Below are 23,606 nucleotides of genomic sequence, written 5' to 3' on the forward strand. Positions count from 1 at the left end.
TGATCAGCAATGTGTTTTAGTGTAGAGTGTCAGATTGGATTAACAACACCCATGGGCGTTAGCTAAAACCAGTTCCAATGCAAGGACTTACTTTACTTTTATAAGTGAAAAGACCACAAAAAGTTATCTTGTTAGTGTCTCATTCTGTCAAAAGAGGACACAACAAGGCAGATATTATTGTCTCTTTATTATCTGCGTTAATGTAAAATTATAGATATTTAAATCCCTACATGCATTTTTTTTGGCTATGGCCACTTGGAATTTCACTAAGTCCCCTGAAACATCACAAAGTGTGCCTGTGGGTCAGTGTGCTCTTTGATATAATTCACCGTCAGTCCAGACCATGTTTTGTTGAAGTATGAGGTGCTGCTGGCTGTCCCCACTTACCCATAAATCCTTGCTCTTTGTTGACTGTTTCAAATCCTAATCCCTAAATTTAAAAAAAAGAAAAAAAAGTACAGTTTTCCTGACAGGTTTTCACGTGTCTCAGTCCAGTTTATCGGAATTTAAATGGCATTTATTCATAATTCATCTTCTCCTCATGTAAACCTAAATAATATATGTATTTTACAGAGTGTTTTTTAGAGCTGTTAACTTGGTGGCCACAACACAGATTCACCAGAACTTTGGTCTGCAGCCAAAGTTACCTACTTGCTGTTGATTTACTTTATTCGACTTGAAAACGCTAATTGAAAAATCCAATGAGAAACAAATTAAATAGTGGAATCAACTAAGCAGAAGAATTCACTTTCTACTTAATTCAATCACAGGGGACACGGAGTGGATGGCATCTAGTTTAGCCTGCGGATATCATCAGACTGTGACATTCATGAGTGGGTTATTCAAGTGTGCGTGCGTGTATGTGTGTGTGTGTGTATGTGTGTGTGTGCGTGTGTGTTTCCTACTTCACTATCTTTGCCTTCTCTCTGCTGCAAATTTAGATTTTTCATGCACTGCTTACTCTGCTCTTTAGAGTTCCTCTGTGCAGTATATTCAATGAAAAATAGCTATACGTGCCCAATATTTGTTGTTCTGAGTTACTGCAGAAAAACAATTACAGTGCAGTCAGAGATTAGTTTAAGATAAAATGAAATTATTCTTATGGATAGTCAGACACTAAAGGTCAGTCTGATTTCTGATATACTTCATTTTTTTAATGGCAGTTTAACAAAGCAGCACTTTTCTTTCTTTAAATAACACAAACATATTTCATATTGACCCATTTGCCACAGCAAAAAGGAAGCGAACAGAGAACAGGTAGAGAGAGGGAAGGATGAAAGTAAAGTTGAATAGTCAGAATAAATGCAAATAGGCTGAAAGCTGGTAAAAAAGGTAAATTGGTATGTTAGAGGAAAGGAAGCTAAATAAGTAGGTGATGTAATGAATGAAGGTAGAAGGAAGAGGCTGTCAGCGGTCACTAACTGTCTGTTCTGTTGTTTCTCAGCACCTGAAGTCGGGCCCTCTGAAGGACCCGCTGCTGGACGACCACGGAGACTTCACCAGGATGTCTGTGGCGATGAAGAAGATCGGCCTGGACGACACGGAGAAGCTAGACCTGTTCAGGGTGGTGGCCGGCGTGCTGCACCTCGGCAATATCGACTTTGAGGAGGCTGGAAGCACTTCAGGTGAGCTGCAGTGACACATCTGTAAAAACATACATGATGGTCAAAGGCCCAGCTGTGAAGAAGTAATCTGATCTGATTTCAGCTCAAATCTTGAAAATGGGTTGTTCAAAAGAGAAAAAGGATTGTGAAATAGGATTAGATCACATAATCCAGTCTTGGATTTATTCTGCATCAGATCTACAGTATGTGTTGTTCAAAACTGTTAAATCTGCTTCAAGGTGATCCAATCCAATGTTGCTTTGTAAACTGGCACAACAGTAAAATTCTGATCCAGCATCTAGCATCTTGAATCTGTCCTGTTGGCCTTTTTAAATGATGAATACAGACTACAACTGCCTGCTGGTATAGCGTGTTATTTCCTATCACACAGATGCAAAACGAGTTCGCTTGTGGGCTGTTGGTCTTTGTGGTGTGTTCACGTGAAACTTTTTGGCAGAGACACAGGCAACGCAACAGTCACCCTTTGTCACCACTAAAGTAGTTCTTTGATGTCGGTTCGGTGTGTCTGGACGTTAACAAAATGCAAACTGCTCATTCTGACAAGGACACAGGACTTCAAAGGCATCATTAGAGGCTTTTGTTAGAGTATATTGAAGAGTTCAGAGGTGAAGATGTTACTAGTTAATGTACTGTGACATGTTCATCATCACATTCATGCAACCGTTTTAATGACTCTCTGGAATGAAACTCAGCCTTCTGAGTCATGTGAACCAGTGGCAGGAAACTTGTTCAAGGCTATGCTCATAGTTAGATATTAGTTCATTTACTCTTAACTTGTTTCAACATCCACAAAGGTAAACTGCAGAAAAGCAAGAGCATCACATATAGTTTAATCCACAGGGATGGGTATTGAACCCTACATGGCCAGGATGACAGTTTACTGAGTTCATCTGTGTGACTTTAGTGTAAAGCTGTGGCTTCCTTTTGATCAGCCAGTGTGACTGAAAGTGTATTACATACAGAAGGTCATTTAAACAAGCTGAAGAAAGGGGAAAATGTGATCAGTTCCTCAAGGTGACATTTGCAGTGAAATGATTCCTTGGTTATTTTGTGATTTTACACTTGAGTCTGGATGTTTTTATTCACAGACAGTGAATAACTGACTTGTGTGCATGTACATTTGAAGAAACAGCAGGTGTAGAGGAGTTTAACTTGTGGTTCTTTAATGAGAATGTCCTACTTAGTAATTATCTTTGTGATGGTCCTTTAAAAAGAATAGCCAAAATATTATGTTGTATATATGATGTAATATCAGGCGGTATATTATCATTTTTTAACTCTCAAATATGAGTATCAGCCCTGAATAGCCACTTTGTTCGCGCTCAATTTAAATAGCAGATCATTTATTCATTCTTTGTTTTTCTTTTATATCAATGTGTAGCTAGTTCCCAGTAGTGTTACTTATGCCCGGGCCACACTGCCTGCGTGAGCAGCACTGCTCAGGCAAGGCCAAGGCTGCTGCTAAGCTGTGGAACATCTAGAGAACAGGGGTCTGGCCTATTTTTTCTGAATGATGTGCATAATTTTCAGCAAAAGGTAGGCAGTGAAAATGGTCTTCTGATGATCATAATGACATTGTACCATCTTTCAGAGTTTAATGTCTAGATCACTTAAAGACATGAAGAAATATAAATATTTATTTTTAACTCAACACTTTCTTTTTAAAAATAAATGCCCTCTAACAACATTTCAATGGACAGAATAAAATATTTGCAGAACCGTGTTGTTGACAATGCAGTGGCTTACATGGCTCCATAAATGACTGGAGTACCGTCTTTTATTCTGGAAATACACAGCAGCAGCAGGCAGCTCTGCAGCAGCGCCTAGCAGCAACCCTGTCTGTGTGAACACCGCAAGCATGCGAGCCACAGTAGTTCAGCGAGGTAGCTGCCATTCACTCGTGCATTACAGTATGTATTTAAATCTGAACATTCAAATTCTGGTTGAAGTATTAATGTTTTAGCGTCAGTGGTATTTTCCCAATCTCTTCTAAAAAATGTTTTTCTGCATGACCTGACAGAGATTTCTGCATGATGGCGTAACTTCAAATAAACCCCAGACACTTTGTATCTGAAAATGACACAATAACACAAACAAACTAACTGATCGAGGCAGTGGTAGACCAGCAGCTCCTCTGTTCTGCAAGGTAAAATTACTGTTTTTGTATAATATAATAATAATGATATAAATATAATACAGCATACACTCAAACTTAAACTGATTATTTTTACGTGGCGGGAATACATTTTGTTGCTGCCGCCATCTACAGCAGTACATTGCGTAGCTTTCATGGCGGTACTCCTGTCTGCTTCTCCAAACTCGGGGCGACTGACCGCCATCTGCTGTGGGTAATACACTGACTTTTAATACGAATCTAATACAGCCCTGCTTCAGAAAACCCAAACTAACCCTTTGAGTTATTATCATAATGAGTGCTCTAAACTACGTCACTGCCTTTTACTAAAGGCTGAGTGGACTTCCATTTAAAAAACCTGGAAAAGAACGCAGATGGAGTTGACCTCTCGTCTAATAATTTTCAATAATATCTTGTTTTCTAAATTTCTCTGCAGGCACACTTATAATTTCAAAACCTGTTTTAAGTAATGTGCATTTTACGTTGATCATGAAACATCTGTCGATGTAAAATTCCTTTTTGGTAAAAGGTTTATTAATTTGTACTTACCCTGTGAAATAAACAATAAGTAAATAAAATTTACGCCAGATACACTGATCCCACCTGATCAGGTTAATATAAACCTTCACCCACTGTGTTGTTTGAACTCAAACCATAGGTTAAATGGAGAGGAGAGTTTATCATCAGAGTTTTCAGCCTGCAGAGCTCTGTGATTGCTCCGTGTCAGAAACCATCCATCTCACTGGCTTCTCGACTCTGGACCAGTTTGGCTCCTAACAGGCAGATGCCATTTTGATCTCATCGATTCTGCACTTTGATTGATCGCTGTAATATTCAGCCTCCATCTTCTTCTCAGATCAGTCTCACTGTGGTCAGTGACAAATGCTTTTATAATATATGGCATTCATGTGCCTCGTCAGCCTTTGTTTTTCATTTGTAATTAATGCTCTAAGGAATCATTACAGGCACCTCATGACTCACATCTCTTGAAAATATTTTCATTAACTGCATAATTACAAATGTCATACAATAATTATCCGAGCTGCCTTTTCAAGTATTATATTCTCTACATTTCAAGTGGCATATTGCAGCACGGTTGTCTCAGACGCTCCACCCCATCTCACGCCTCATTTTCGACAGTGGCTCAGACTAAAACCTCCAGGGAGGCTCAGTTTTCATGAACATCGACTGATGCTTTGAACTTCAGCAGAGAAGTTCCTCAGCTCTCGGTTCCTCCCCGTCGTTTTCTCCCTCCACAGGGAAGAAGAGGATACACAGCGGGGTGCCTATTAAATGGACTGGTTCTCACAGCAGGTGGCTATCATGAAACGTGTTTTACAGCAAGTGAGAAGAGTGTGTTCAGTCAGAGGAGGCAGTCATCCAGTGTTTGAGGCAGGCTTGGCTTACAGTTTGGATAGAGGTCTCTGGAGGGTGTGATTTAGGGAGCGCTTAAAGAATATTTATTTATTCATTTATTTTGGCTAGAACATCTTTTCTTAGTTTGGAAAAATAAGTCAAATAAGTTGAGATCACAAACCAAGATAAGCCCGTTTAACGACAATTGTATAGAGCAGAGACTTGAAAATACAGACCTTCTATAAATAGCTGCCTTTCGAAGAATGTCACAGCTCTGATGGCTGGACTCATCAGAAACACTGACCTGTGGCAGAGAATCAATCAGTGCACAGTAGGAGACGTGATCAGAAAGTGTAGACAGGGCTGCAGACAGCCCACAGAGAGAGAAATAAGAAGGGGACGATCTAGAAACACCTGAAATTGGATCCAAGAAAGACTCCCAGGACTGCAGATGTTTGCAGAGAGCCGTCAGTGACTCTAGGAGGACTGAAATTACTTGCTACACATTTATGATTTGTGTCTTTACATTTTTAAGACCTGTATTGAATCAGAGGTCAGGAAAAGCTTCAAGCTTAACCTTTGATGCCAGTGGGGGTTAAATATCTTCCTGAAGGGTACTTCTATAGAGTCTGGCTGTTATTAGAATCAGATCTGTAGCTGTGTGGCATTGGGACTGTTTTCTTTTTTTTTTTTTTTAGATATTTTTCAGGGCATTTTTAGCCTTTAATGGATAGGACAGACAAGTGTGAAGGGGGGAGAGAGAGAGAGAGAGGGAGTGACATGCAGCAAAGGGCCGCAGGCTGGAGTCGAACCCAGGCCACTGCGGCAACAGCCTTGTACATGGGGCGCCTGCTCTACCACTAAGCCACTGACGCCCCAGGGACTGTTTTCTAACAACCAGCTCATTCTGCTGTGATCTAACAGGTTTGTTCTGGTTTCCCTGCTCCCCTCTTTACATATTGTGACTTGTATAGTGAATTTAAAGAAAACTAAGTTATAATAAGGATCTACTTTGTTAAAAAATGAGGAATGCCCAGGGTATTTGTAGTCATATAGTTTCTAATAGAAGAATTCCTTAAATAACAGGAAGATACAGTGGCAGTGGCCTGATGGATGAATATCACATTTTGTTTGAATGTTAACACATATACATTGTTGAGAATCAGAAGAAGTACTTGCAAAAATACTTTAACCACCTGTTGATTTGTCAACTTATATTATCACTGCAGGCAGATAAACCAAGGACAATATGTAAAGTAGGTGCTTTTTTGAATAATGTTCTGGAAAAAGTCCTCACAAGACACATTTTATTAATATATGTTTATGTTTTCAGGTACTGTAAAACTCCAGAAAAGCCTAGTTAGCAGATTGCTAATTGAACACAATTTTTACAGTATCTTATACTTTATATCAGTGGTCAGTATTGAGTTCAAATATGGGCCAGTTTTTATACATCCGTGCCAGTGATGAGTGTGGCCAGAAGCATTGTGTTTTCAGGTTGTCCACCCATCCTTCTGTCTGTCTGTCCAACCCACTATCGTGAGTGATATCTCTAGAATGCCTTGAAGGAATTTCTCCAAATGTTGACTTCGATTCAACAATGAAATGATTCGACTTTGGTGGTCAAAAGTCAAGGTCCTTGTGACTTTGCATCCATCTCATTCTCGTGAAAGCGATATCTCAGAAACACCTTGAGGGAATTTCTTCAAATTTGCCACAAACGTCCTGGACCTTGACTAAAGAATGAGCTAATTCGAATATGGTGGTCAGAGGTCTAAGGTCACTGTAACATGTTTTTGGGCATAACTCAAGAATTAATACAGTAATTATGACAAAAATTCACACAGACGTCCAATAGGATAAAATAATGAAGTGGGGATACTTTATAGCCTAAAGGTCAAAGGTTAACTCCACTGTGATATCAAAATGTTCGTCAAAAACACTTTTCTGGCCATTACTCAGCATCATATCTCAGGAACAGAAGGGGAGACATTTGGTCAGATACTGAATTGGTGACACTAATCCTGGGTGTCCACCTTGAAACTGTGCTGATTGTATAGATCTTCTGGGCTGCTGGGGGGGAAGATATGTGTGGAGCACCCATGTTTTCATAGACATTGATGTTAAATGTAACTGCAGCTTGACTGTTGCATGGAAGCATACAACTGCAAGGTAGTAACTCTAGTTAACATTCATATTCATATTCATATTAGTTAATGAGGGTTAATGTAAACCTGTTCTGTGTTGCACTGCAAGACTGGAGATGTAATTGATTGATTGGTTTTCCTCACACGATAAACAGTGGCCTCCTTCATTTGTGGTTGAATGAAAGTACTGTTGTTGACACAAATGTTTTTGATCTACAGGCCAAAGTGTAGTGTTTATTATTCATCTCGTAAATGTATTACACTTAATTTCAGCACCACATGCTGTTCAGATACTGTTGTCTCTTCATGTAGGAGCAGTATTCGATGTTACGAGGTCATATTTGTTGGAATTTACATGAACTTTTATGTACATCGTTACCTACAGTGGATTTAGGAAAAATCCTGTAAAAAGTTTGATGTCAACTATAACAATGAAAACCTCAGCTTTTGTTAAGGGGCAAAATATATTGTTTGAAAGCTAGATTTGGCCTATGAGCCATGATTTGCCTTCTAGCGCTGATATATACGGTCATCACTGTATAGTATATATCAGCTTGTTCCAACACTTCATTAGAATTAGAGGCCAGTTTATTTCCAAGTAGGTTTTCACCTACAAGGAATGTGTGTTTATGTATTGGTGCACAACAGTAAACATAGAAAGAGAAGATAGAATTCAAGCAAGTACTACAAAAGTCAGGACACATGTATATATAGTGTTGACGAAATTGCAATTAAAATGTGAAAACTTAGTAGTTTTGTGCAGAAATGTGTTAAATATTGTCAGGGAGATGTGCAAAAGTTCACTGTATGAAGTGGGGAAGGGGTGGCAGTGGAGGTCCCGGGCCTTGATAAGACCAGAGATCTGTTTTTGTGGTGTGAGGTTTTGGTCCTGATGGGCCTCTTGCCAGAGCAAAGTTATTCAAAAAGTTTGTGTCCAGCATGGGATCAGAGGCGGATTATTACACAATGGTCTCCTGGTCCCAGATGCTTAAAAGGCACCCCCATCCCTTCCTGGGGCAGGTACAAGAAGCTGTTGTTTCTTCCCACAGAATCCTCACAGAAGGGGCTCTGTTATTGACATGATGACGAAGCTCTTTGACAAGAAGTACAAAGTTAATAACAGTGACTTCACGCAGAGGCTCTGGCTTAGGCATCCCTGAGCCTGGGCCCAGGTGCTGGGAGAGGTCATTGAAGATGCTCAGCTTACTTATAGTGGGTGTTCAAACCAAAGGCATCAAATAAACATGTTCTAGATGTCTAACTATGGAACTTATATGCTGAGTTCAGAGTGTTTGAATAAAGCTTGTCTGCACAGCAGGTATTTGTAATGATCGACCAACTGATGGTTTTCCAGGGTTGAAAGGGTTTGTAAAAAGACACTTTACTTTCTGCCCCCATATCCTGTCCCAGAAGCGTCGTCTGGCTCAGCAGAATATTTTTTGGCAACTCAGTTCTTTGAACATTATGAACAGATTAATTAGCAGATTCATTTCTGCATGTGTTCTGTGCATTGCAGCATTTGGGATATTATAAACTCCTACTGTCTCAGCAAACTGACGACTCAGAGGTCAAACTGACCTGAACGTACTTGTATTGGTTCATTGTCAAAATTGTCGGCGTCCTCTCATAAATCTCTGGACCTTTGGCACATGAAGGACAGTGCTGACAGTCAGAGCTCAATTTATTTTAGAGTAAACTGAGGAATCTGAGAGGAGGCTGGAAGTAATGAAGCTTAATTAAGTGGGAATTAGGTCTGAGTGCTTGGCTCCATTCTAATGTGTACTTGGAGCACAGGGTCCACATGCAGTCCAGACACTGATTTGATATTAGCCGAGTTTCCAGGAGCTATTGATTGTGACATTGATCAGAGACATTCCTTTAATGCTGTGATGTGTTGATACCAACAAGCACAAGATTTATAGGCACAAAGCTGTTCATGTAGGCCATCTTATTGATATACATCACACATATACTCCTATAGTGTGTGGGATTGTAGTAACGTAAGTGTGCGCTCAGTTAGTTTATCAGAATCTGATAAATTAGTACTGCATGTTAGCATGTAACTGGAGTTTGTTATAGTTATGGTACAGCTATAGTCACCTGCAATTATTAGAAAGCTAGTGTTGATGTGTTCTTGTCTTTTCTTAAAGGACAACTTCTGTATTTTTCAACCTGGGCTCTATTTCCCCATGTGTATGTGTGCGTATGATTCATGGGTACCACTCGTTCTAAAATTGGTTCAGTTCATTTACATTACCAAGCGGGGACAACTTCCACCTTTCTGCTCCAACACTGACTGACAGCTGACTCCACTCATTCACAGTCACCACTGCCCCAGGGCCGCTACTATATGCTATCTACAAAGATAGCACTGGCGATCTGAACTGGTCAGTGGCGAAAAAAGCACTTTTATATGGGACGCATTTGCCCCCATTACCGTTTTAGCTCGTTTCGCGGCTCAATACTGAACCAATTTTAGAATGAGTGGTACCCATGAATCATACGCACACATACACATGGGGAAATACAGCCCAGGTTGAAAAATACCAAAGTTGTCCTTTAAAGTAGAAAATGGTAAAATTGAACAAACAAACAACAAAAAATCTCTAATGTCATCTCTTACAATGTTTAATTAAAGCCCTGAAGATGACATGACAAAATTCCACATTTAAAAAAAAAAAGCTTCTTTCACCTTGCTGTTTGAATAGAGTTCCCTCTAGCCCACCCAGTTCCTTGTGTCCTCTGTTCATCTCTCCCTGGACCTGCATAGTTCATAGCACGTGGGTGTTCCTCTCACCGGCTCCATACTTAATGAGTGCTATGCATTGCCCTCACCTTTTAAGAAGTGCACACGTAGGCCCAGTTTGTCAATTTGTCATCATGGAATTGCATGTTGTTGCAGAAATGCGGAGGATTTAAAGGATTACTTCATTCATATTTTACACCCACTTGATCCTTTTGGCACGTTGTAAGAGCTTTGCTGCAGTATAGATGAGAGAGACGACCTGGTCAGGTCACCACTCCATCGGAGACACTTCATACCTGAGAACAGTTTCTGTGACCTACTTGACTTGTATGTTTATTGAATATGTTGGCAGACGGTGCTAGAAATATCACCTCCTCCCAGAAAGGGCAGGAATAAAACTCAAAGACATTTTCTGCTGTTTGATCACACTGCTAACTAAATATCAGGTGACATCAGTTCATCGCTACTAAATCCCAGAGGACATTTAAAGACTTTTCAAAAAACCTAACTTAATATGATTTTGATTTTGCCTGTTTGAACTTCCATCTTTTCAAGGAGTTCAGATTTGTCCCAATGGCTGTATATAAAGATGGACGTGGTGACAGCTTCCCAAAAGTGAAGCCAAAACAACTTGATAGCTCTGTGATGACTGGCTGCAGTATAGGTCATAAACCACGCCGCCTCCATGTTAGCGAATGGGACCTGGGCCAAACTGAAAAATCAAAGTACTTGTCAAATAAATATTTCCCAAAGGTGGTTTCTGTCATTTTAGGTCGTTCATATCCCGGTGCTGTTTGTCCAATGCTCGTTTTTCTGATAAGTTTAATTTTCAGTTGTTATGTGATGCTATAAAAAGGGGGTTTGACATCGTGATTGACAGCTGTGTGCACCAATTGGTGTGTTCGCCATCAGTGGCACTGCTCACGATTGGGTAGGACAGGTCTATGGGCAGGAACTTGATACCATGGCTCCACTTCACTGCTACTGTGCAGAATCTGGCTCTGAATGTCTTCACAAGTGCAAGATGGCAGCAGCTGTATCAGTGGTATTTTGGCTTCATTATTGTATAGTCGGAGGAAGTACAGTGGAGATGCCATCTTTAAACACAGTCTGTGATCTGTCCACATTCTTTCAAGGGTCAGCAAATTTCCGCAAACTTTCCAAAGGAAGTTAAAAAAATATCAGTTTTTCCCCTCCTCAATTTCAAAATAAAAGTCTTATCTGTTGAAAGGAGATGCCGGCAACAACAGTAACAGCATGGCTTTAGTATTAGGGGTTTTTCTTTACGTTATTTTTTACTATTTATATATTTAATTGAATTCCTTATTGTCAATTGTTTTATCATTGTGAGTGGTTTGGATAGTAAACCACACATGCCATTATGGAGCTTGTCAGCCTATTGGTGCGCATTATGTATAAATATGGGTGTGGTTTCCATTTTTCAAACATTCTGACCTGACGAAGATGTTCACCCTCCTTTTTCTCTTCCAGGTGGCTGTGCCATCAAGAACCAGTCAAGTCAGACGCTGGAGTACTGTGCTGAGCTGCTGGGCCTGGAGGAGGAAGACCTGAGAGTCAGCCTTACCTCCAGGGTCATGCTCACAACAGCAGGGGGCGCCAAAGGAACAGTCATCAAGTAAGAGGCCTTTACACACACACACACACACACACACACACACACACACACACACACACACACACATGCTGAAACATCGAGCACATTCACTACAAATTTTACAAAACAAACTGACAAACAAATTGAACTAAAACTATATATGTGCACACACTTGCAGAATCCACCATGACACACACTAATAGTGCTGTAAGAATACGATGATTCATGAATTAGTTGATGAAACAAAGATTTAAAAAGCATTTATAATAACTGATTAAAACACCAACCTTCATAAACCAAGCCCCTTTGGATTTTTCAGCATAAAATAAGATAAAACAAGAAACTTTGTGACTTTTTTGAGCTATATAATGTTTTGAGGAAGATTGTGTGATGTGATTGAAAGCTGTAAGACAGCTGCTAAGTGGAACTTGTGATGAGATTGTCTTTACAACTAAAACTATTCAAAGATTTAGGAATTGTTATAAAAAATTAAACAAGAACTCTGCAATTTTATGGCGCCGCCCCTCAGAGGAGCCCTGACCCGCCCCTTTGGGAACCACTGCATACAGAGTCATGCCCTCTAACAGCATACGAATATTTGACATGTTGACTTATCAGCACTTGAAAGCTTACCAGCTCTGATCCACAGGAATGCATATACAGAGGGCATGAGTAAGCACGCACACACACACACACACACACACACATATACATGCATACACACACACACAGGCAGAGCAGATGGTTGATGTATTGCTTGTCTAGTTATCACTGTCCAGAGAGACGAGCAGTCACTTACTCACTTCAGCTGACATCAGAATATACAGTAAAGTGAAAGGAGGCTCAGAGGAGCTGGTCAGCAGCGTGAGAACAGCTGGCTGACTCTCCTTCTCCTCTTATTGTCCAGAAAGACTGTTGCTGATAAACACCAGAGCAAATATGCATGTTTTTGCCAACAGTTATTATGAATAAAGTGGTGAGCCATCTGGACTTTCAGTGAAGCGCCCGGATGCTGAAATTGGTTTGATTTGAAAAGTTCATAGAGGTGACTTAATATTAGTGGAAGGTTGTTTATATTCAGAATGTATACTGTAGGCTTGGGCAATATGTATTCTTTCCTACTTTCATACCTTTCCCGACATCCTGACACCACCGTATACGGTATTAGGGATGTCAATGGTTAACCATTATTAGTTAACCACCACAAATATTTTTGACTGGTTATGCATGTCAGTCAGTGTACCTACTTTGCTTTAGACACTTGTACTTCTACTGGTAGCTTCCTTCATAGATAATAGTGACCACAGAAATAAGTTTTTGATTTGGAGGTTCCAAAACCTGTGAATGGACATAAATACTTATATTAATATTTGTGTCTTTGTTTTGAAACGCAAGACACTATGTGTTGACATGCTTTGAGCCTGGTATGGCTGAAGCTGGCTAAACATATGGTAGGATCTTGGTTGGATAGATGAGAAACTAAGCATTGGAGGTAAGTGCTACAGCTCAGATGGCTTTGTGTGAGTTTTGTTCATTTAGCTAGGTTTCCTCTTTATGGATAATTTGGTCAGCACCTTTGTTTTAGTGGAACATTTGGGTGGACTATTTTGGCTTAACACCAGTTTTGTGTTTGGTTTACATATTTTTTTGAAGGCAGATTATTGTGATTTTTGATTTATCTAACAGCAGGCCATTTTGTGAGTACATTTGTGATTAGCTTTAATTGTGAGCTCAATATTTTGATGTGATCAGTACTTTTCTTGCATATCTCAGCACCAAATACTGAATCAAATGTCCAATGCAGACATAGAAGAGCGTGTGCACTTTCAATGAGTGGCAGAATTGAACATGTTTTTTAAAAGGTGTTTTAATCATGTTCACAGAGAAGGATACTTGAACTCTGAGAAGGATACTCATACTGAAAAAAAATATACTACCAAACAACAAAATGGACCCTAAAATATAAAGCCTCTCACCTGTCAACAGTGCTTCAGTACGACTTTGTACCATAAATCCAATGGAAAAGAAAATAATAAGCACTTCTTTGGATATAATCTCCCTTTATTCCTTAACTTCACCACTAACCAAAAAATTTCCTTGTGGTCTTGGCAGTGTTCTGTAGTCACACAAAGTCTACTACAAGTAGACACAAATACCAACACATTTTGTGTCACATTTTGATATTTTCTCTGCCTCAGTACCTCTAAAAGAGAAAGGGGATTCCTGTTTACAGGCTCTCTCACTGAAGGTGACCTCTATGGTTCGCTGCAACTTAAAAGGGATCACAAATTATGCTGATAGAAAACATCGTCTAATATTATTAATGGATCCTATTTAGAACAGCACGGTGAAATGAAAGAGTTTAGCCAGGCAAGAGGAGGTGTGGGCCTGTAAACATGGCGGTGTTAAGTTTGTTCATTTATATCAACTCTGTCTTAAGATATAGATATGTTTTAGTTGAACTGTTTTGTGGACACTTCCTCTGTCCAGGAGGGATTTAAATCAAGGACATAGCCTGGTGTTTCTGTCACTAGGCTTCAGAGCTTCTGTACGTACATTAAAATTCTCTCCTGTTACTGATGGTGCCACATGCCAAACTGTGAGAAGCCTAATTTACATGTACTGTGTTAAATTAAATGTGACAACTGGCATGTTGGGGCACATATGGTGCTCTCCTCCTGCTGCAACAAAACACTCAACACACACCCTGAAGTTCACAGTTATGTACTCAGTGTCCTCTACCTCACATCATGCTTCGTTCTTACTTTTTTTAATGAAGGCTCCAAGGTCCTTTGGTTAACCTTCATTTATTAGTTAATATAAGATTGTTAGCAGATTTCAGGATGCAGCAGTTTTTCTGTTCAGTCTTCACCACCTACAGGCAAGAAAAGTAGCAGGAACTTAACACAATTAAGGTCCGCAGATGTGTGTGTGGCATCTAGAAGCAGGGGAAGTAAAGGTGTCAGCATGCTTTGAAGTGAGTCCAACAATCAAGTAGATTTTAAGCAGAGATCTTAAGCTCTCCGTCATCTTTCCTCATACAGCTGCACTGTACACCTGCACATCACTTTTCGTTAGGGGTGTAACGGTACACAAAAATCTCGGTTCGGTACGTACCTCGGTACACAAGTCACGGTTTGGTTTTTTTCGGTACAGTAATGAAAAAAATAGACAACTATTAAATATCTTTTACTTATTGGTAACCTTATTAAAACATACCACCACAGCAGTTAACTCTTTTTACACAATTTTTGAATGAAACAAATGTATATAAAATCCTGCTTTTTCACATTGTTTGAATGAAAATAGAAATATAAAAGTGAAAAATAAAATGCTGCTGTTTTTTTTAACACATTTTTTGAATGAAAAATATAAATATAAATTTCTGCTTAAACAGTTTTACTCAATTAAAATAAAAAGTATAGTGCAGCTGGTCAGCTTTAAAGCCTGCTCAGATTCAGTTTTACTAGGAACTTACTTAGCTTTCCCACTTTGTTAAAGTGTAGTAAACAAAACATGCTTATCTAAAGTGCAGCTTAAACAATTTTACTCAACTCCAATGGCGTTGGTCATTTCTTTAGCGCGATGGTCAGGGAAACGCTCTTTCTTTTTAAACGACGACGATATCGTAGTTTGCACCAGATTGCTTTTTCTAGTCGTGCCGGTTAACGTTCAAACTCGGGTGGTGTCGCTTTAGATGCGTTAGCATGTTAGACGTGTTTCCAAGTACATACCCGTCCGCTATTCTGCAGTGTCGGCACACTGCTTTTGTCTTGTCAACTTGTTTATTTCCATCTTCGTATTTTACCCTGAAACCAAAGTGTTCCCAAACGGAGGACTTAAGGTTTGCGGGTGGGTCTTCAGGTTCGTCAGGCTCACTTGCCATGTTGTCAAAATGCGAGAATGTGCTGCACAAAGTGAAAGCGGAGATTTACGGTCGGACTCGGTCCGTCACTCAATTATGTCCGTCGGGGAACTAGATATTTTAAATGGTTCGGCTCGCAAAAACGGAATTAAAATAAATCAAAATAAAATAAAATAATATCCTGCGCCCAATAATTCAGTACAGGGTCGTACCGAACCGAAAGTTGCGTACCGAACAGTTTGACACAAATACATGTACCGTTACGGCCCTACTTTTTGTGCAAACAACTGAAAATGATCCCTGAACGTCTCTGAGGAGAGACTGATGAAAAGAGTGGGCTGTTATCCTCATGTGTATGATTATGTGTGTCTCACCTGCCTCTATGACCACAACAGCCATAAACACATTGGTCTTTAGATGTGAGACTTTGTCTGTGTCTTAGATTAAAGATGGATTGTGGAATTTGTGTCTTCCCTCTCTGGTAATGAGAGTAATTTCACACATACTGTCAAGGCGTGGTATATTGCATGTCTGCAGGTGAGCTTGTCGCATCTCTCCTGTCCCCAAGAGGGCTCCCTTCAGCTTTTTTATGCCACCGTCCATCTATTCACCTGTCCCTTTGTCTGTCTCATTCTTGTGAATATGATATCTCAAGAACACCTTGAAATTTCTTCAGATTTGGCACAAATGTCCACTTGGACTCAACAATGAACTGATTAGATTTTGGGTGTTCAAAGGTCACTATGACCTCGTGTCCGTCTCATGAAGGAAATATCTTAATAAGGCTTTGATGTCCACAAATTTAGGTTCAACAATGAACTGATTTGAATTTGGTGTCAAAGGTCACATTGACCTCATAAAACATGTTTTTGGCAATAACTCAAGAATTCATTCTCAAATTATGACAAAATTTCGCACAATTGTGAAAAATGATGAAGTGATGACATTTTACATCCAAAAGGTCAAAGCTCAACTTCACTGCGACATCGTAATGTTCTGCAAAAACACTTTTCTGGCCATTATTCAATGGCATTACAAGGAACAGAAGGGGAGATATTTGGTCAGATACTGAATTGGTGACACTGCTTGTGGGTGCCCACCTTGAAACTCTGCTGATTGTATAGATCTCCATTGCTGACAGGGGAAGATGTGTGAGAGGCATCCATATTTTAGAATTTGTAGCTTCTTTGCAGCAACATTCATATTTGCAACATTGTCTACTGGCATGACTACATCAGAGTCTTGACAGACATGGATGAAAACTGTAATTGCAACTTGACTGGTTCACAGAGGCATACAAGCGTGAGGCGATAACTCTAGTTTTGACTTTAATTCTTCCTCTGAATGCCGGGATTCTATTTTGTCTGGAGCATCCACTCTAGGATTTTCCGCCACAGCTTCCACCATAATCCTAGCTGCTTTGTCGCAGAAATGCTACCAATGACACCCGACACAAAAACTTCAGGATAATGACAAAATACAGAGAGCTTTCCCTGGCAGCGATAGGCTTAATAAAAATTGTGTGAAGTTGTTTGGCAAAGGCTTGAATGTAAGACATTAATTTATACGTACAAGTCCCACACTCTAGTTTTAAAGTGTAGTCAGACTTGAGAGAGATGTCTAAATTCTGTTGCATGAAGTTGTCTAGTTATTGACCTTTTAAGTATGGCAAATTTGCTATGAATTCTGGGTAAATTAAAACTTTTTTTCCAAACTTACAAACATCATCAAACAACTCAGCTTTGTTGACTCCATTAAAGTGAAACCTTATTCAGAAAGAATGCAACAGTTACAATGACATTTTCACTGCAAAAATTCAGCGTGAAAAAATCCAGTTGCATGAAATGTCAATGATTAACTCTTAAATTAAGAATTTCAACCACTTTTGGTGAATGTCTCTAAGTGAAGGATCCAGAATAAAAAGTTAAAGTTACAAGCCATGATTTTTGTAAAGGGATTAACTTTTGACCAGGTGGTGTGAGTCGGTGACCGAAATGAAGTCAAGTGCAAGAAATGAAGCGTCTACAACCAGACAGGCAGCTCGGACCATTCACAGCTTTTACCAGTCTCCTCCGGCTTAACAAGATAAATGTGAACCTGTGAAGCGTTACTGAGGGGGAGGAGTTGGGCTGAGCATTATACCATTTTTCACGGCTCGGTGCTCCATGCCGAGACAGAACCTCAGGTATTAAAAGGTACCTCGGGCTCAGAGCTGCAGTGAACAGATACCTAAACAAATCTCCCATCAGACCATGCTTCTCTTTCATGAAGGGTTCAATGCAGCTAATAACTTAATCCTCAGAGTGATGAAGATGATGAGACAGGAGGGCAGAGACACAACCGCATACCACTGGGCGATCAGTGATGAGAATATAATACTCACTCCAGGAGGTATACCAAGCGACCTTTTAGCAGAGGTTAGTGTGACACATCTGAGCAGTTTAGTTGAGGACATTGCTGAGTGAAAGAGAATACAAAATGTATCCACAGTATTAATGGAAACGGTCAAAAATGAGGCTAATATAATTATATGTAATCATTAAATAGTAACTATTGGTAGCAACACTTAATTTGTTGTAAACAGGTCTGTTTTTACAGTTAAAATCCCAGGGATATAGAATAGATACAAAGCATGAGAATGAAGTAATAAATCCAAAAAATTAATTATGACATTTGATATTTCTGTGACATTGCTGTGCTGGCGTGGCGCACTGCACCATCACTGGTGAGTGTGGTTACAGGTGCGACAGAGCAAACATCATCAGTGATGCTGGGTGTAGTCAGAGGTGACACAGGCTTGAAACTTTGAACCAGGGACCTCTCACGATCCAGTGACATGTGATGACGAGCGTCAAGGGAGCAGAATAGCTCTAAATGGAGGGGGTAACATTTGCTTGTGGGAGGAAGCATCAGTTTAAAGGGTAACTCTGCTCATTTTCAAAATTCATACATTATATTCCAATGTTCAAATTCAGACCACAAATATTAGTAAAGATAGATAAGTCTCTCCCAGAGCCAGAGTGCTAAATCTCAAATTTGTGATGTCATAGGGTATAAAGTCCAGAGCTGCTTCACAGACAATGGGTGATGAAGGATATTCCAGATGAAACTGAGAGTACCCATGGGAATGTTCTGAGTATTTTGGTACATTTTCAGTTTCACAACTGGGAGCACTACAATAGAATAAAGCCCATTTGGGTATAAAAGAGAAAACAAACAATCTATGGGTCCACAAAATCAGGCAAGTTTGAGACTTACTTCTTTGGTTTCTGGGTTTGAGAGCGTAGCTCATGTTCACAAAAACTGACTGAAATTTCCTAGGCCATAGAAAATAACATACTGGAATTCTTAATTTAGGTAGTGTTCCCCTTCAAACAAAGCATACATCTGTCATAGCGATCAAGGTTTATTGTGTCATTAATCGTTGATGAAATATCAATGCCACAGAGAAAAAGGCTGCTCTGCTGTATATTAATCTTTTGGTATTCCCTTGTCAGTTGTTGTAGCATCATGTGCTGTATCTACTATTTAGGGCTATGGGCAAGATCACACATGCACAAAACTAGCATTGGTGAACATTCACCTTCCTTTCATGTCCATTCAATGCGAGCAAAGGGGTTAATAAAACATGCTGTCAGGGCAAAGCAAATTTGTGTCCCTGCATGGCATAGAGTTTAACTTTGATGAAGTTTTAAGGCAAAGTCGCAGACTTAATGAATAGCACAGAAATATGCGCAGAGGAGGCATTTATTCTTGACATGTTTAATCAGCTGATATTGTATGCTATTAGCCATGAAAAGTACAAACAGCCCCAAATGAGAGATGGAGGTTGACATGAAGCAAAGGGCCACAGGCTAGAATGGAACCCGTGGCTGCTGCAGCAAGGACACTGCCTTTATATATGGAATGCCTGCTCTCTGTGCTAAGCTACTGAGCACTGAGACACATTTTAAATGGTGTGCTGACTCCACGGGCTTGGCGCACCTCAGTTGTACGTCTGTGTGGTAATGGTGCGGACCAAAGGAAAGTCTGCTGTTCAATCTGGTGTTAAAGTATTTTAGTGAGGAAAACAGGCAGCAACTTTATCAGAGGGTGAACAATGAAGTGCAAAAACACATGATGTCATACAGTGTTTGAGATGTCATAAAATAAACTTGCAGAATATTTATATATTGTAAAGAAAAAATTCAGAATATTTAAGATTTGCCCTTACTCTCGTCTACCTTTTAAACCAGTTAAAAATAATTTATAGAGGCGAAGCAGTCAGTTGATTAATCACTTTAAAAGTGTAGCACGTCTTGCTGCCAATGTAAGTTCATCAGCACTACAGTAAACACTGGGACAACAGTCCGCTTACTAACGATGTTCTTTTTATCATGACTGCTCAGACATGCTTTAACACAAATACACGACCCTTAACCATGTGCCTCAAGCTGCCCAGCTTCTCCGGCGCACAAATTGTAGTTGCTCCAAAACTTCCAAGACAGTTCAGCAGACAGTACTCTCCGTCACACAGGAAATGTAAGCCGGCGTGGCTGTCTGTCTCTGGTGTGAGGGAGTCATCTGACATCCAGCACCCCACTGCATTTAAATGGAAGAGTCAGATTAGACAATGAGCACCAGCTGTGCTAATCAACTCACCTGGCACTGCTCTCATGAGTCATCCTGACACCTCTCTCTCTCACAGCTGAATGCCAACAGTGCTCACCTTCACAAAAGGGTCAACAGAAAATCAGTTGCCAACTATTTTTGCAGTATTCCATAAAAAAAAACCCCACAAAAAAAGTATAAGTTTGCCAAGATGTGAAAATGTTTTTATGCCTCCTTGTCGGTGACAGCCATAGCTGGAGGCATCATGTTTTTGAGATGTCCATCCGTAAGTCCTGATCAGGATATCTCGGAAACACCTTGAAGGAATTATTTGGCACAAATGTCCACTCGGACTCAGGGATGAAATTATTAGATTTTGGTGGTCAAGCGTCAGAGGTCATTATACAAAACACCTTTTTGGCCATAACTCAAGAAATTTTATGGTAATTGTGACAAAATTTCACACAAATGTATGTCTAATAAGATGTAATTATGAAGTGATGACATTTTATATCCAAAAGGTCAAAGGTCAGCTTCACTGTGACATGATTTTCTGCAAAAAAACTGGACATCATTTAATATCATAACAAAGAAGCAGAAGGCATTAACACATTAAAATTTTTCCCACATAAAGTCAGCGACAAACAGTCATTTTTAGAAATATAATGACCGAGACTGACAGAGTGACAGACAGACAGACAGAGTGACAGCCGCTCAAGCCAAGTCCCTGTCTGCATTTAGCCTGAACCCAGTTGCTCCAAAGCCTGCGATTGTTCTGCTGGCAGCTCGGCCGCAGCACACACCATCTGAATGCCAAGCCACTCGCCTCGATTTCAAACCCTCCCACGCTAATGTTTATTTCTCCTCTTTCATCTGAGGAGAGAGGAGCCGGGGCAGATGAATTAAAAGCTGCTTCTTGTCTTTGTCCGTCTCCGTGAGTGTCAGTTGACGCCGGCCTGCCTGTCAGTTACACTCTCTATAAACGGACATGTGTCTGACAGATCCCGGCGACACTTTATCCTTCTGCTTTCTGCATTTATTCACTTTTCTTCTCCCAGATTAAATGTTTTACATCTGTACATCAGCATCACAATCATTTCGTAATTTTGTGGAAAACAAACAAAAGTATCACTGGGAGGACTGTCAGCCTGCAGCAGCTTTTCACTTGTGATAGAAGCCAAAATAAATTGTGAGTGCAGTTTATCACCTCTGGATGTTGGATGACTGATAGATGAACCTTCTGTGTGTTAGTGCCAACACACACACACACACACACACACACACACACAAAGAAAACAATGGGAAAGTGCCTTCTTAAATCCTCCACACTGCATTTTATATCAAGATCCAGCAGGTTGGATGTGGAAGAAAATCTGCAGAAGTACTTTTCAGTGCCAGAGAGGTCGCTGTTCTTCCAGAGCAAACAGAGCTAAAGCTCGCAGACTTTCTGCTGGTGGCAGATGGTGGAAGGAATGAAAAGCTGATGGGAAAAAATCACTTCCAACATGTTTACTCTCCCCATTAAAGCCAAAAAGAAAAACCTTTTGACTGAGAAAGCAAAAGATCGTCTTTGCACAAGGAGGCAGGCAGGCAGACTTTCTGGTGATGGCAGATGGTTGAAGGGATGAAGGGAAAAAAATGGTTTCCAACGTGTTCATCCCCTTCAGGGAGGAGGAGGGCTGATGGGAAGCTGCACAATAAGACCATGAGTTTTCTGGGAAATGAAGTCTTCATTCTCAGACACAACAGTTGTGTAATGGTGTTATTACTTGATGTATATTGATCGAAGCTATTAAATGGATCACTTTTCCAACTGCTGATAGAAAGAACATGTCATAAAATGAATAGAAACGTATGTCTGTTGCAACAACTTTCTGAATAAGTTCAAAATTGAATATACTGTACATTTATACAACCTGTGAGGAATATTTAGCTGAAACAGCATAAAGGAGCATGATTCAGCAACTGCATGAGTAAAGTTTGTGTGAAAAAAAGTTGTGGGATAGATTTAGATAATTTGGTTCACTCAGTTGGCTGTAGCAAGAGTTAATGAGGTTAATGAGGTAATAAAGGGTGAACTAGAGTGCCATCAATCATCTGCAGGTGTCTTTGAAATAATGTCTGCCTCAAACAGGTCATCCTCTTTAAACCACAGATTGGTCAGTGAAGATTCCCTCACTGCCCTTAATTATACTTAACTTTAAGCCTTAATAAAAATGTAGATGGGTAAAATCCATCCTCCGCACTTTTGTCATGAAGGGGGAAAGTAGCTATAGAGACCAAAACCATTTTTTTGTACCATGCTGTAAACATGTTTTTTCTGCTGTGAAGCTGGGCATTTTAACATGGTGGCCTATGGGAATTGACTCCAACCTCAAGTGGCCATTCAAGGAACTGCAGGATTAAGTACTTGCGGGCTGGATTAATTTTTCAGCCCTGGAGGTTGTTGCTTGGTTTGATGTCATGATTGACAGCTGTGCGTGTCAGTCAGTGCACTCATGATGAATCGCCAAAAGGGAATGGGACAGATGGGTGTATGGGCGATAACTCGATACCATGGCTCCACTTCTGGATCTCTACTGCGCAGACGCTGGCTTCAAATGACCTCACCAGCGCAACATTGCAGCCCCCATATCCAGGATATTGTGGCTTAATTTTTGGGGAAGAAGTGAAGATGTGTTGTCCATCTTTCTTCACAGGCTATGCTTGTAACTTTGGCCTGTACGGTACATGATGTGAAAGTGGTATCAGCACTCTTTGCTGTTGTGATCACCGGTCAGAACACATAGATAGGACTGTGGTGTTTTTTTCGTTAGTGTTTCTGTCGGCGGCTCTCTGCCCTGTCTTTCACCTCCTACTGTGTGGTGGCTATTCCAAAATTCATAATTTCCTGAGTGAGTTTCTCCCACATAAGAGCCACAAAACACATGTACTTAGAGCAGCAGGTGTTAAAACTTTCCCAAACTGGATTGTGCTGAGTTACAGCAAGGAGCAAGAGTTGACACAGTTGAATCCATACAGTCTTATCTTGTTTATATGAACATTTTCACAGGTTATTGCTTTGATTTGGTAAAAGAGGATAAAATGAGACCAGTAGGTGAACTGAAGAGAGGCGGCGGGTTGGATTCCCGCCAGCTGGCTGCATCACCTAAGCTCGTTATTTATTTGTCTGGGTTATGTAAGCAGGAGTGCAGACGGCTCTGTGTGTGGGGCTGAGAGAGGGTGAGAGACAGGCGGAGGAGGGGGCTGGGGGCATAAAGAGAGCGAGCGTGGGAGGAAGATTGGATTTAGAGAAGGAGAGAATTAAAATCGGATATTGGTCTTTTTGTGTCCTTTATTTGTGGATAATTTTCTGCTCAATATATTTTGGGTAACAGAAATCTAATTATGTGCCATAAAGCGAATTGAAACAGAAAGTAACCTGATTTCTCCAAGTAAACTGGTTTCTTTGCGGGCACGTAAACGCACCCATTGAGGGAGAATGAAGGTGAGGAAGAGGAGAGATTGAAGATGATAAGAGTTGATTTA

The 23,606-nt window shown here is 40.2% G+C and overlaps 1 protein-coding gene across 5 annotated transcripts in view; it reads left to right on the top strand.

The window, feature by feature from the left end:
- The window catches only part of LOC117270786 (unconventional myosin-VI), a 184,796-nt gene that overhangs the window by 60,949 nt on the left and 100,241 nt on the right, over positions 1-23,606 (top strand). For all 5 annotated transcript variants that reach the window (XM_078174048.1, XM_033648647.2, XM_078174049.1 and 2 more), the window contains exons 11-12: positions 1,445-1,625; positions 11,500-11,644. In XM_078174048.1, coding sequence (XP_078030174.1) covers positions 1,445-1,625; positions 11,500-11,644 — 326 coding nt within the window. The remainder of the gene's footprint in view (positions 1-1,444; positions 1,626-11,499; positions 11,645-23,606) is intronic.

Source organism: Epinephelus lanceolatus, chromosome 13 (assembly GCF_041903045.1).
Source record: "Epinephelus lanceolatus isolate andai-2023 chromosome 13, ASM4190304v1, whole genome shotgun sequence".
In the NCBI taxonomy this organism is placed as follows: Eukaryota; Metazoa; Chordata; class Actinopteri; order Perciformes; family Serranidae; genus Epinephelus; species Epinephelus lanceolatus.